Source organism: Bufo gargarizans, chromosome 10 (genome assembly GCF_014858855.1).
Source record: "Bufo gargarizans isolate SCDJY-AF-19 chromosome 10, ASM1485885v1, whole genome shotgun sequence".
Classification (NCBI taxonomy): domain Eukaryota; kingdom Metazoa; phylum Chordata; class Amphibia; order Anura; family Bufonidae; genus Bufo; species Bufo gargarizans.
Window position 1 is genome coordinate 20,126,597 of NC_058089.1, and position 13,812 is coordinate 20,140,408.

A 13,812-nucleotide genomic window follows, 5' to 3' on the forward strand; every position below is an offset into this window, starting at 1 on the left:
GAAGCCAGATTGTAGGGGGTCAAAGATGTTGTTCATTGAGAGCTTAGCTTCAAGTTGGAGACATGCAGCCTTCTCAATAACTTTTCCCAAAAAGGGAAGGTTGGAGACCGGTCTGTAGTTGCTTAGAATATCCGGATCTAGGGATGGTTTCTTGACTAGTGGCCTGAGAGGATTGCTTCTTTCAGACAGGTAGGAAACTTCCCCGCTTGCAAGGAGCAGTTGACTATCTTATGGAATGCTGGCATGAACAGATCAGGGCATTTTAACATGAACTGTGTGGGGCCAGGGTCCAGGTAGTCTGGAGAAGGTTTAGAAGGATGTTTGAGATGGCTTCTTCGGTAATTACCTTAAAGTCAGACCATGGCAGTAGGTTGTTGTGGCATCCATTAGGAGGCTCTGCATAGGTTTTCGGTGTTGTAGATTTGATAGCAGACCGAATAGATGAGACTTTGTTTGTGAAGAAGAGGGCAAATTTCTCACATAGGTCCTTAGAGGATGTGATGTTGGGATTCCGGCACGATGGATTGCATAGACTGTCAACTGTGCGGAATAGCTCGGCTGGTTTGTTGGCTGCTTTTGCAATTTCCTGTTGATCATTGCCTGATAATTCTTTTGGTTTTTATCCTTTGAGCGCTGGTGTTTGCGCCATTGTCGTTCTAGTCTGCGTCCCTCTTTCTTTAGCTCCTTCAAGGAATTTCTTTAGCTCCTTTAAGTTCTGACATGCTATGCAGTTTCTTAAATAGATGCTTGTAAATGTTACTGGCTAGATGGTCAGGTGCCTTTACAATTTAGGTGTAATCTTCCTTTAAGAAGCAGACGCCGAACAATATGATGCTAATCAGGGCATACTCGGAGAAATTCAATTTGTTTCTGTGGTTTGTTTGTATTTATAGCGCTGACATAATGTATAAAATGAGGGCTGCCTGATAACTAATCATTATGTGTAATTATATTTTATACTGCTGCAAACGACATGAACCATAGCTCCCAAAATTACCCGCTTTCACCAGCGTGCATCATTCTGAGGCCAATTTACCAGTTATTTTCTCATTGCCGTAATCTGGGATTAATTCACTCATGTCGAACAGCAGGTTATGATGAGCAGGCTGGCCTTGAAGGGCACCCGTCTGATCACTCCCTTTAAGTATTGTGTGGAAAACGGAAAGAAACATGACTCCTACAAGGCTTCATTCTTGCTGATGAGAGCAATATACTCCGTCTAAGTGACTCTTGTCCAAATAGGCAGAAGAGATGTGGCTGCCTAGGATCAAAAGAAGGCGGAAGACATTGATGCCAGAACACAATTTGTGTATTTTTAAATAGATTTTTTTTCAGTTTTTACATAAATTATGGCATGATCCCTTTAAAGGGGTATTCTCATTTTAGATATGTATGGCATATTCACAGGATATTACACAAATGTCTTAAATATGTTGACCTCTGGAATGGGGTCCTCAAAATTTGCAGGCGAAGAATGAATGTCCATGACTCCCTCCAATCACTTCTGTTGGATTCATGGAAACTACCAAGCTGTCATGGCCGTGTCACGGTCTCGTTGTTTGCCGTGACACGTGCATGCTGGTTGCCTGGGGCAATGTGTTTATGCAGCATGTGTGTGCTTTGCCCTTTTCTCCTGGTTCCTTCTCTGTCGAGTGCGTGTGGGGTTAAGTACCTGGCTGGGTGTGGTCACTAGGTGCTTATAATGCCTGTGGCTGGTAACCTGGAGTTTAGTTGTTCTCCAGCCTCTGTTGGTGCTGGAGCTATGCTCCTGTCCTGGGTATTCCATCTGCCCAGTTATTGAGGGCCACCTAGTGAGACATGAATGTCATCCCGTAGTTACCATGTCTACTACATTTTCAATTTCTATGTATAGTTTGTGTTATGTTCGGGGTTTGTGTTGTATGTCTAGTTGTTGTTCCATGTCTGATCTGTTTTGGTGTGTGCCTTCGGCGAGAAGGCTCCTGGGTTCCCCAGAGGGGCGACAACAAGCCAGTGTGCAGCTCTGCCTGAGGCCGGCATGCATCCTGTCTGCATGGGGGTCCAGGCAGTTACTGGTGGGCTGAATTCTGTGTTTGTTGTTTGTACTGTGTCCTGTATGGTGTTTGGGTTCCAGTTGTTGTGGTGTGGACTGCTGGTGTTCCTTCCAGCAGCCACGGCAGGTAAGTGACCAAGTATACCTGTGCTCTTGTTCCACTTTTTGCTTCTCACTGTCTTCTCTTTATATGTGCATGTTATGGGGATTCCTTTCGTTGTGGAATGTTCTAGGGGTTAGGTGAACCCGGTCTGGAACATGACAGTTTGTTTTGTCTTCCCCTTTCATTGCATCTAGGCTAGGTGGATACTCCTGTTCATCCGTGTCTTCGAAGAACAGGTCGTCTTAGTCCTGTCACTATTCCAGGGATCAACAGAGGCTGGAGGACAACTACACTCCAGGCTACCAGACACAGGCAATATAAGCACCTAGTGATCGCACCCGGCCAGGTAGTTAACCCCACACACATCCGACAGAGAAGGAACCAGGAGAAAAGAGCAAAGCACACACATGCTGCATAAACAACACGTTGCTCCAGGCAACTAGCATGCACGGCTAACATGTCACGGCGAACAACAACGAGACCGCGACACAGCCGTGACACAAACACCCCCTTATGGAGGCAGATGTTGGGACACACTGGATTTAGGACCTACACCATGATACATTTCGTACATAACTTCCATCAATGTCTATGTAAGTTACAAAAAAAAAAAAGAGTAGAAAGGCGAGTTTGGTTCTTTCCGTAATCTCGACCACCTCTCAATTCATTTAGGCAGTGACTAGGAGACCAGGACCGGGTCAGGAGACCTCTGTTCTGTAGGTAAGTGCAGGTCTTAGCATGTGGACCTATCTTACTCAGTTCTATATGTTCCCAGACATCTATAAGTGTTCTTCAAATGCTAATAAAGTGGGTTTCTAGGATTTTGATATTGATGACCTACTTTACCAGGTCAACACAGTGATTATGATGCAATTTTCACTTTCAGGATGCAACCATGATATCTGAACCTGTCTACAAAGAATTATAATGGTTTATTTGAACTGTAATAGGAGCTCTTAAAAGTATAGGCCCTCAATATCAGATCAGTAGGGGGTCTGACTGCGGGCTCCCCAACTACTTGATGGAGTGCCAGGGTCCCTTTAGTCAGATGATCAATGTGGGTGCTAAGAGTTGGACCCCCCCCCCCAATCCAATAAATGATAGTCTATCTATTTAGGACACCCCTAGCATTCTAAGCTGAGAGCCATGGACATGATGGGATGTTTCACTTGTTGGTGCACCATGGTCCCTTCAGTCAGCTAATCAGTGAGGGTGCTGAGAGTTGGACCCTCACCAATCCAGTAATGATGTTCTATTAATTCAGGACACCCCTGAGCAGAGACCCAAGAACATGATGGGAAGTTGTCTTTAACACTACAAAGCCTTCCAGGATATAGTGGTCCTTGAATTCTATGATAGAGTATCCTGCAAATAATGGAGCAGAAGTCTTTGCCTGCCGTCAGGGGAACGCTCTTATTGGATCACTCAAAATATGAAGTAAGCAAATATCATATCCAGTACCAGAGTGCTAGAGTTGGAATTTAAAGTAAATCTTCAGTTTGCCTATAGACTATCAGCAGTAGAAGAATCCCTCCATTGACCACTGCCACTACCTGATAATAGGATTACAATTGAACTTGTTATTACTTATGCTATACAAAATGCTTTCCATTGATGAACTGTACCATCTGTCCAGAGATTATTGATTTTCAGTAAATGTTCAACTGGTTTACAACAACCGACTCCTCATTCTTACTACTAGCACTCTCAACATTTGCACCTAGCGGTGCTAGCATCACTAACCAGGGGCCCAGCCACCAAAGCACCTTAAACACCAATTACCATCAAGGGTACCTCAACCAACATCTGTCTGGTGTTCCCTGCAGCAGAGAGTGCCCCGGAGGATTTTGTGCTGTCTTCCCATCCACTGCACGCCATCCCCAAGGGACAACTTAACCGTGAGTACTACTATCCTCAGCACATTACCCCTAGGGTGTCCGGTCGTTGCATAAGGGCTACCCTAGTGTGGTCCACTGAGTATACTGGCCGGAAAGTCGGGGTGATGTGCATCCATGGCGACTTAAAAGACTACCCCACCGCACTGGTGTCTTTAACCACGGTAGCCGGCAGGTGGTCCTACGAGGTGGCAGTCGCCACAAATCTACACTATGAACTCATAATAGGGAGAGACTTTCACAACCGGCCATAGGGCCAGGAAGCTGGAGAGTTCCTGATACCCGTGAGTCAGGGGTAAATCCAGGAGATTGGTCTTGTTCAGGAGGAAGGCCAGAACCCTGGGAACCTGAAGACGAAGGGCCAGCAGAAGGGGTGACTGCGACTTTGGTGGAAGAGGGGGAGACAACCCCGCTTAGTGTAATGGTGGGAGAAGTGGAGGACTTGCCACCGGGTCCCGAGTTGGCAGACCTCAACGACTCAGGGGAAAATTTCAGAACAGCACAACACCGGGACCCAACCCTATCCTGAGCCTGGGAGAATGTGGTAATAATTGATAGTGAACCACAACAACCTGGGGCCAAGTCGATGTTTCCCCGTTTTGTGGTTCATCAGAATATGCTGTATCGGGTAAACCAGCTGCGGGGTAAACATATTGAACGGTTGGTGGTGCCCCAGGCTTATCTCAAACTTGTGTTAGAGTTAGCCCACCAACATGTTCTCGGGGGTCATCTGAAAATGCCGAAAACTCAGGACCGGATATTACAACGGTTTTACTGGCCCAGTGTGTTTAGAAAGGTGGATGAATTTTGCAAGTCTTGCCCGACCTGCCAAACAACTAGCCCCCAGCACCTTGTCCGCAGTACCTCTCCCGATCATCGAGGTACCGTTTGAGTGAATCGCTATGGACCTCATAGGCCCAGTACCGAAGTCCCCTAGAGGGCAACAACACATCTTGGTCGTCCTAGATTATGCCACTCGGTATCTGGAGGCGGTGCAACTGCGACATACATCGACCAAACTTATAGCTAAAGAGTTAATGGAGATGTTCTCCAGAGTGGGGCTACCTAAAGAGGTTCTGACTGACCAGAGACCCCTTTTATGTCCAAGGTTATGAGGGAAGTAGCACATCAAACAGCTACAGACGTCCATTTATCATCCGCAAACTGACAGCCTGGTAGAAAGGTTTAACCAAACATTAAAAAACATGTTAAAAAGAGTGGTGTCTAAGGATGGTAAGGACTGGGACCTCCTTCTGCCCTATCTTATGGTCCCCCAGGCCTCTACTGGGTTCTCGCCCTTCAAACTGCTATATGGCAGACATCCTTTTGGTCTGTTGGACATAGCCAAAGAGGCGTGGGAGCAACAACCCACTCCATATAAAAGTATTATTAAATACCTCACCCAGATGCAGGAACGTATGAAAACAGTGCTGCCTCTTGTAAGAGAGCATATGGAGGCAGCTCAGCGAGCTCAAAGTCGGGTCTATAATCGGCAGACTCAGGTCCGGATCTTTAACCCGGAAGATCGGGTTTTGGTTCTGGTACTGACCGTGGACAATAAGGTCCTGGCCTGGTGGCAGGGACCCTACGAAGTAATCAAAAAAGTTGGAGAGGTAAACTACAAGGTACACCAGCCAGGGCGGCGAAAGCCGGAGCAGGTGTACCATGTGAATTTACTCAAACCTTGGAAAGATAGGGGGACCGGCACTGACGACAGCCCACGGCAGAGTTTTCCAGGGGAAGAGGTTCCGGCCCCTCGGTCTGATGCAAGGGAAGCGGCTGCCACAGTGAAGATTGCTGACAGCATCTCCTCTAAACAGACTCAGGAGGCCAGGGAGTTCGTCAGCAGGAGCACGGATGCTATTGTGGCCGTGCCATTGACAGGGCTCTTGAAGGGATGCAAGTCAGTGATGGTTTGCTGGATTGATCAGGCGGAAGAGGCAGAAATGCCGGGGTCACCAGATGGTTCCTTTCCCTGCAGAACTTTAAACTTACAGTGGAACACAGGGCAGGCCGGTTGGAGGGAAACGCGGATGCCCTGTCCCGAGTACATTGTCTGGTGAGTTTTCACCCCCTCAGGGTTGAACAAAGGGGAGGGGGGGGGGGGGGGAATGTGACACAGTGAGGGGAATGGTCTGGCAAAACAGGTATTTTCCTCCCAGCGTGTGCTGCTGGGCTGATTTGCAGCCAGGTGGGGTTAAATATCGGATTGGATTTTAATTGCCGGTCCAGGTTTTTGGCAGCATCTGGCTGTCCTTAAATAGGCAGCTGGGCACAGCAGCAGGATCTCTGTGTTGGGATCTGAGGCTTGGTGCCAGGTTGGAGGGCTGAGACCCACGGGCCGAGGAAACAGGCCACCTAAACACGGGCCGAGGAAACAGGCCACCTGAAGCTTGCCGTGGACTGCTGGAGGCAGAACTGACATCAAGGTGACTTGTCTTATATGAACTTTCCAATTTGTGTGAAGTAACACCAAGATGTACTTTCCATTGTGTGTGAAGTAAACACCAAGACTGCAAGGTAAGGCATTGTTTTGTGCATTTGCCTCAAGTGTCAATAAACACTGAAGTTTTGCGTCGCCACCTATCCCTTGGTTGAACTTGATGGACGTTTGTCTTTTTTCAACCGTATTAACTATGTAACTTGTCTTTTGCCTCTGTACTGCGTCTGCTTACCCTATCTACCAGAGTGAAACCCCACAGCAGTTACAGACTGGACCACTTAACCCATTCCATACTTGTCCCTTTCAAGGGAATTTGGTGAATCTGCAGCACTTCCAGGAACAGGCAGATAAGACATTGGGATATATTTAATTAATGCAACCTACGTATTTTACTGCACCTAGGAATGGAATTCACAGTGAATGCTACATACTTTTTAGAGCCAGCATATATTTTTAGCATTTATTGAAAAAATATCACTTTTGTGTTTTTTAACCTCTTTTCCATGTAGTTGTGGTGAACTATGACGGTCACAACCTGGTGTAGGACAGTCCAAATTCCTCAATGGTGCATGCTATACTGTAATTACATTTTTAGTAAATAAGCCCTGTTGCGTAAAAGATGGCGGTTTTCTGCTGGAAAAAGTTGGGTTCCTTGCTTTGAGAAAGGAGCCTGAAAGGCTGATTAAGGTTTTGCTGACTTGTCTCGACCAAATGCAATTGGCCTAAGAGTAGATGAAACCTTCACATTAATAATAATTGACACTTTATTAGCAAGTCCTCTGTGTATTACAAAGATGCCCCTTGTTCCTTTCAGCCTTTTTTGTGTACCCCCTCCCAGACCAATCACATAGTGATATAATCCATCTTCACTTGCAGATTGGCACAAATAATGCAATTGCCATGCATGCGGTTCTGTCAGGAGACATGTAATGCAATTCCCCTGCACTTCATGTGAGGTCTGTCCACGTGTAATGCAATTATTCTGTACTCAGTCAGCCCACTTATAATGCAATTCTCTTGCACCATCTCCAATGTGTTCACATATAATGCAATTCCCTAACTACTTAACATATGTTAAAACAATATGCCACATTGTCTTAGATCTGCCCATATGAAGTCCTGACTCCTGGCCAAGTATAAGGGTACTTTCACACTAGCGTTTTTCTTTTCCGGCGCTGAGTTCCGTCCTAGAGGCTCAAATCCGGAAAAGAACTGATCAGTTTTATCCTAATGCATTCTGAATGGAGAGTCAGTCCTTCAGGATGCATCAGGATGTCTTCTGTTCAGTCTTTTTGACTGATCAGGCTTTTCAGAAAAACGTAGCATGCAGTATTTTTACCTCCGGCCAAAAAGCCTGAACACTTTGACTGAACGCCTGATCAGGCTTTTTTCCCATTGACTTGCATTAACGCCGGATCCGGCCCAGTGTGTTCAGTCAAAACGGATCCGGCTTTTGCATGTTAAACCCGAAAAATGTGAAAAAAAAGTTAAAGTCCATAAATGGCGGATCCGTTTTTTCCAATGCATTTTTCCATTGTGATCGAAAGCCTGATCAGGATTCAAATGTAATCCGTTTTCACACGTTTTTCGGATCCGGCGGGCAGTTCCGGTGTCGGAATTGAACGCCGGATTAAAACAACGCTAGTGTGAAAGTAGCCTAAGGCAGCTATATTGCACTGTCTCATATTTGCCACAAATACCTTTTTATATTAGGTCTTTATTAAAGTTATGTCAATACGTGCACTGCAATATTAATATATCTTCTCGGACCTGTCCAAAATCAGCTTTGCTGCATCTTCTTCGACCTGTCAATGGGTTATGCAACTCTGCTACATCTGCTTACACTAGATCTCCAGCATCTTCTAAGACTACACTATACATAACACAATTCTCCAGCATCTTCTAAGACTATACTATACGTAACACATTCCTCCATCATCTTCTAAGACTACACTATACATAACACAATTCTCTAGTATCTTCTAACACTACACTATACATAGCACAATTCTCCAGCATCTTCTAAGACTACACTATACATAGCACAATTCTCTAGTATCTTCTAACACTACACTATACGTAGCACAATTCTCCAGCATTTTCTAAGAGTATACTATACATAACACAATCATCCAGCATCTTCTAAGACTATACTATACATAACACAATCCTCCAGCATCTTCTAAGACTATACTATACATAGCACAATTCTCCAGCATCTTCTAAGACTATACTATACGTAACACATTCCTCCATCATCTTCTAAGACTACACTATACATAACACAATTCTCTAGTATCTTCTAAGACTACACTATACATAACACAATCCTCCAGCATCTTCTAAGACTATACTATACGTAACACATTCCTCCATCATCTTCTAAGACTATACTATACATAGCACAATTCTCCAGCATCTTCTAAGACTACACTATACATAGCACAATTCTCCAGCATCTTCCAAGACTACACTATACATAACACAATTCTCCAGCATCTTCTAAGACTATACATAACACAATTCTCCAGCATCTTCTAAGACTATACATAACACAATTCTCCAGCATCTTCTAAGACTACACTATACATAGCACAATTCTCCAGCATCTTCTAAGACTATACTATACATAGCACAATTCTCCAGCATCTTCTAAGAGTATACTATACATAACACAATCCTCCAGCATCTTCTAAGACTATACTATACATAGCACAATTCTCCAGCATCTTCTAAGACTATACTATACGTAACACATTCCTCCATCATCTTCTAAGACTACACTATACATAACACAATTCTCTAGTATCTTCTAAGACTACACTATACATAGCACAATTCTCCAGCATCTTCTAAGACTACACTATACATAGCACAATTCTCCAGCATCTTCTAAGACTACACTATACATAGCACAATTCTCTAGTATCTTCTAACACTACACTATACGTAGCACAATTCTCCAGCATTTTCTAAGAGTATACTATACATAACACAATCCTCCAGCATCTTATAAGACTATACTATACATAACACAATCCTCCAGCATCTTCTAAGACTATACTATACGTAACACATTCCTCCATCATCTTCTAAGACTACACTATACATAACACAATTCTCCAGCATCTTCTAAGACTACACTATACATAGCACAATTCTCCAGCATCTTCTAAGACTACACTATACATAACACAATCATCCAGCATCTTCTAAGACTATACTATACATAGCACAATCCTCCAGCATCTTATAAGACTATACTATACATGGTACAATTCTTCAGCATCTTCTACATCATATCATTCTTCAGCACTGTCTTCCTTCGCACTTTTCCTGGCTGTGATCTCATATTAAGAAGCGGTTTTCACTTCCCATCCTCATCCAGCAATGGTTGGTGCATATTTAATTCTTCTGAATCGCTTCACCTGCTCCAATCTAATACAGACATTGCTCTATTTTAGGGGTGCATCTACATAGCCCATTATTCTGCACCTTATAAGTCTCCATCTCTAGCCAACAGATATAGCAGAGCTATTTGTACTTTACGCTTTTTAGGGTGGCACCATTTGTAACTGAGATAACTGTGACTATGTGTCAAGTGACATACCCAGCACTTAACCAAGCTCAGCTCTGCTACATCTGATATACCCATGATTTGCCAGGGTCTACTTATTGCTTGCATATTTCCATCCTTCACCATCACCTGTACGAGCTTTTCTATCAGTCTTCCGACTAAAGCAATGTCCACTTTTTTGTTGCACATTTCCGCCGCCCTGGCTTCCATATTGGCGCCATACTGCGTCGAAGATGAAAGTGTCGTGGACCCTACTGATACTTGACATTTGGTTGAGTTCTCCTTCTATAATGCAGTCTGTGGCTATGGATCAAGGGGTTAGAACATTCTTTGGCGCTTCCCTACTGCTTTCTTTTAAATTGCAGAACTTATGCAATGCAGTATATCTTACCTGAAGCAGCAAAGCTGACTTTGTCATCTAACACTTCAGGTCACGGTGCGTCAGCGTCTCGATGACTTGAAAAAGGCAGTAGCGTTACCCAAAGTCCAGACCATCCTGCTATCACCACAAACTCAGCTCTGCCCCACCCGAGTCGTTGCTGGGCTTTCCTTCACCTGAGTCAAAGAGTCAATTTGCTGCCCAAGCCCTTTATCTAAATACCTTAGCTTGCTGACGCCCGTCCTGGCACCCAGCACGCCCCCCCCCCCCCTTTCCCCACCGAGGGTGTAATATTTAGGAATGCCATACACAGAGAAGGTCTATTCAATTCAGTGGCTGTGAGATCTTCTAATGTTCTGCTTCGCCCCCTGGGGTACGTCTAATTACAGCCCGCGGCTCCCCTGTGCATTGGGACCCCGACTAGGCGCAGGCTTATGCCACCGACGTAGCAGAGGCGACGACTTTCTAATATGTCTCCGAATAGAGGGGGGGGTTACTATTAACCATTGAATGCCTAGCACCCCATAGGGTCACCTGATATCACCCCTATGCAGTTGTTGATAAAATTGGGACCCCAAATATCCGGGTACAGGCTGCACCGTTATCGCCTAATATGGCCACGGTGTTAAATTTTTGGGTTGTTTTTTTTAACCCTTGTCATACGGATGACCTGGTGGCACATTTCTATGCACACAAACAAAAATTTTTTTTATTTTTTATATATTTTTTTAAGATTATTTTGCGGCCGGTCGGATGTATGAGCGCTTGGAAATCAGCAGCCAATAACTGGCTTCGGTACCAATATCTGCTCTGTACGGAAACTTTATCTGAACCCTTGGCGAAGATTTTTTTAATATTTTTTTTTTGCAACCGCTAAACCTCAAACCGCCATTGGTCCAGGACGCCCCATTGGGTCATGCAAATGCTCCACAGTCCTGACTACTTAGTGACAATATTAATAATTTAACATTGGAAATATTATTTAGATCCCAGTAAAGTATTTTGGCCCCTTATACCTGTGGTTACTCACACACTCACCTGCGTCCTCCCAGGGGACGGCCCCTCCCTCAGAGCTCATGGTGCCTCAGTAATGTCAGCGGGCTCCCAGTGTAGCCCCCTCCTCACACTTCTCCAGTCCGGACATCCCGCGTTAAGGTTCGGAGAACTCCTGGTTCCCACCCGCTCCCCCCGAGCTCCGCGCACCGACTGCACCCCCTCCTTCCCGCGGCCGGTCGGGGGCTAAGCATCCGTGACGTCACCGCCCAGCCCACCAATCACAGCGCGGTCCCCGGCTCAGCATCCACCTGGCTGCCTCTGGCAGCGGGGTGTGACACCCTTTCGCCGCCGGAGGAGACGGGTGCCATGCTGTGGAACATACATAGGGCTGGCTGTGCCCTGGAGAGGGGGTGAAGGGGCTGGCACCGAACTGCGGCTGTGAAGGAATGTATGCGCCACAGGAGGGAAGCAATGGCTGCTGTGGAAAGTTATAGTAGCACAGAGGTGGCACAGGACACTTACCGGTGAGGACCTGCCTCACTGTAGGTACCATGGTATATAAGGACCCCTCACCTGATAAAAGAGGCTGTAGAGCAAGGGTCAGCAACTTTCTGCCCTCCAACTACAATTCCCAGCATGCTTCATTCATTTCAATGAGAGCAAGTATGCATGCTGGGAGTTGTAGTTCCACAACAGCTGCTGGAGTGCCGGAGGTTGCCTACGCCTGCTGTAGAGGAAGGACGCAGGACCCTTGTTGGTCTGAGGGGCCACAGTAAGGCTTCATTCACACTGCAGTTAAAAAATCGCTGCATGACTTTTTTTTTCACGCCCGTCACACAGCCGCATCTTCAGAGCCTCGACAGTCTACGGTTTATGTATTGACGTCGTTTGTTTGGTTATATTTTTTTTTTATCGGACTGTGAATAACGGAAGTGTCCGTTTTCACATTTAACTGTTTAATTGGCTTTTAATGGAAGTTTTTAAATTATTATTTTTTCCCCCCCACTGCTGTGTGAATCCAAAAATATCAAAATTCAGTTCGAGATCTGTGAGTTTTTTTTTTTCAAGGCATTTTCTGTGTGTGTTTTTATGCACTTTTTCAACGCTTTTTTATTAATTTTGGGTGTATAATACAAAACTGCATTTTTAGAAAACGTGTAAAAGTGAATGGACACGTACAGAGCGTTTTTTTTTTTACGCTGCCCAATGGGAGATTTAGCAGAGATTCCACCACAAATAGTGCCGCTTTCCATTGAAATGAGCGGGAGGCTGTTGTGGGGGCTGATTTTGAGGCACAAACGCTCTATAATCAGCGCAAAAAACCCTACTACAACTTTTCTGGATTTTTTTTTTTATTATTTTGCAAGAAACCTCCGTGGCCTGATGTTTGCTGAAAACTTAAGGTATAAGAAACTCTACAAGCAATGCATTTACCGTATTTATGCTGTTTTGCTTCACTTTTAGCTAGATTTTTTATTTTATTTTTTTGAGGGGGGGTCCACGTGTATTTTGTGCGTCATGCTCTGTGTGTTGCAGTGTTGTCACGCATTTTCCCATAAGTTTTCTATATATCGGACCTGGAGAGCACATGAAATGCCCACATGCTAAAAATGTAATAGTAAAGTTATCTAAAAAAAAAAACACTTTACAAGTAAAAAGCTAACAAATACTGTGTAAAGGCCTTCAGGGGATATTTCCAATTTCTCACTATTTTCAAGGGCCCTGCTTGATGTCAATGAACAGAGGGGCTGAGAACCTGATTATATCCAACTGGACTGCAAGGAACCCTGCACCATACCTCTCCAATATTAAAGGGGTATTCCCATCTCAGACATTGATGGCCAAGGTCAGGTAGGTGGGATCCGCCCCTATCTCCAGAATGAGACCCCAAAATAAAGGGGGAGCACACACTGTGCATGCCCAGCCACCCTCCAGCGCTATGGGAGTTCCAATGAGCTCTGGCAATACTATTTCTGGAAGTCACATAGCGGAGAATAGATAGTGGCCGCGCATGCACAGTGTGCCCCCCCCTTTATTTTGGGGTCTCATTCTGAAGATAGGAGCGGGTCCCACCTACCTAACATTGATGGCATTTCCTATCAACATACCATCAATATCGGAGACGGGTGTAACCCTTAGGCCTCATGCACACGACCATTGTTTTATTCCGTGTCCGTTGTTCCGTTTTTTGTGATTTTCTGCAGACCCATTGACTTTCAATGGGTCCGTTGAAAACTCGGCAAATGCACCGTTTGTCATCAGTGTCTGTGATCCGTGGTTCCAGTCCGTCAAAAAAATATAACCTGTCCTATTATTTTCGCGGAAAACGGTTCGCGGACCCATTCAAGTCAATGGGACCGCTAAAAAACACGGAGGCACACAAGATT

The 13,812-nt window shown here is 45.0% G+C and overlaps 1 protein-coding gene across 2 annotated transcripts in view; it reads right to left on the reverse strand.

Annotated features, from left to right (window-relative positions):
- The window catches only part of CHRM4 (cholinergic receptor muscarinic 4), a 59,814-nt gene extending 48,195 nt beyond the window's left edge, over positions 1-11,619 (reverse strand). Inside the window, exon 1 of one of the 2 annotated variants that reach the window (XM_044270451.1) lies at positions 11,468-11,619. In XM_044270451.1, the coding sequence (XP_044126386.1) occupies positions 11,468-11,507 (40 nt within the window). In that variant the 5' untranslated portion in view covers positions 11,508-11,619. Of the gene's footprint in view, positions 1-10,441; positions 10,551-11,467 lie in introns of those variants that run through there. The other variant, XM_044270452.1, reaches the window with a different exon arrangement.
- Between the last annotated feature and the right edge of the window lie 2,193 nt (positions 11,620-13,812).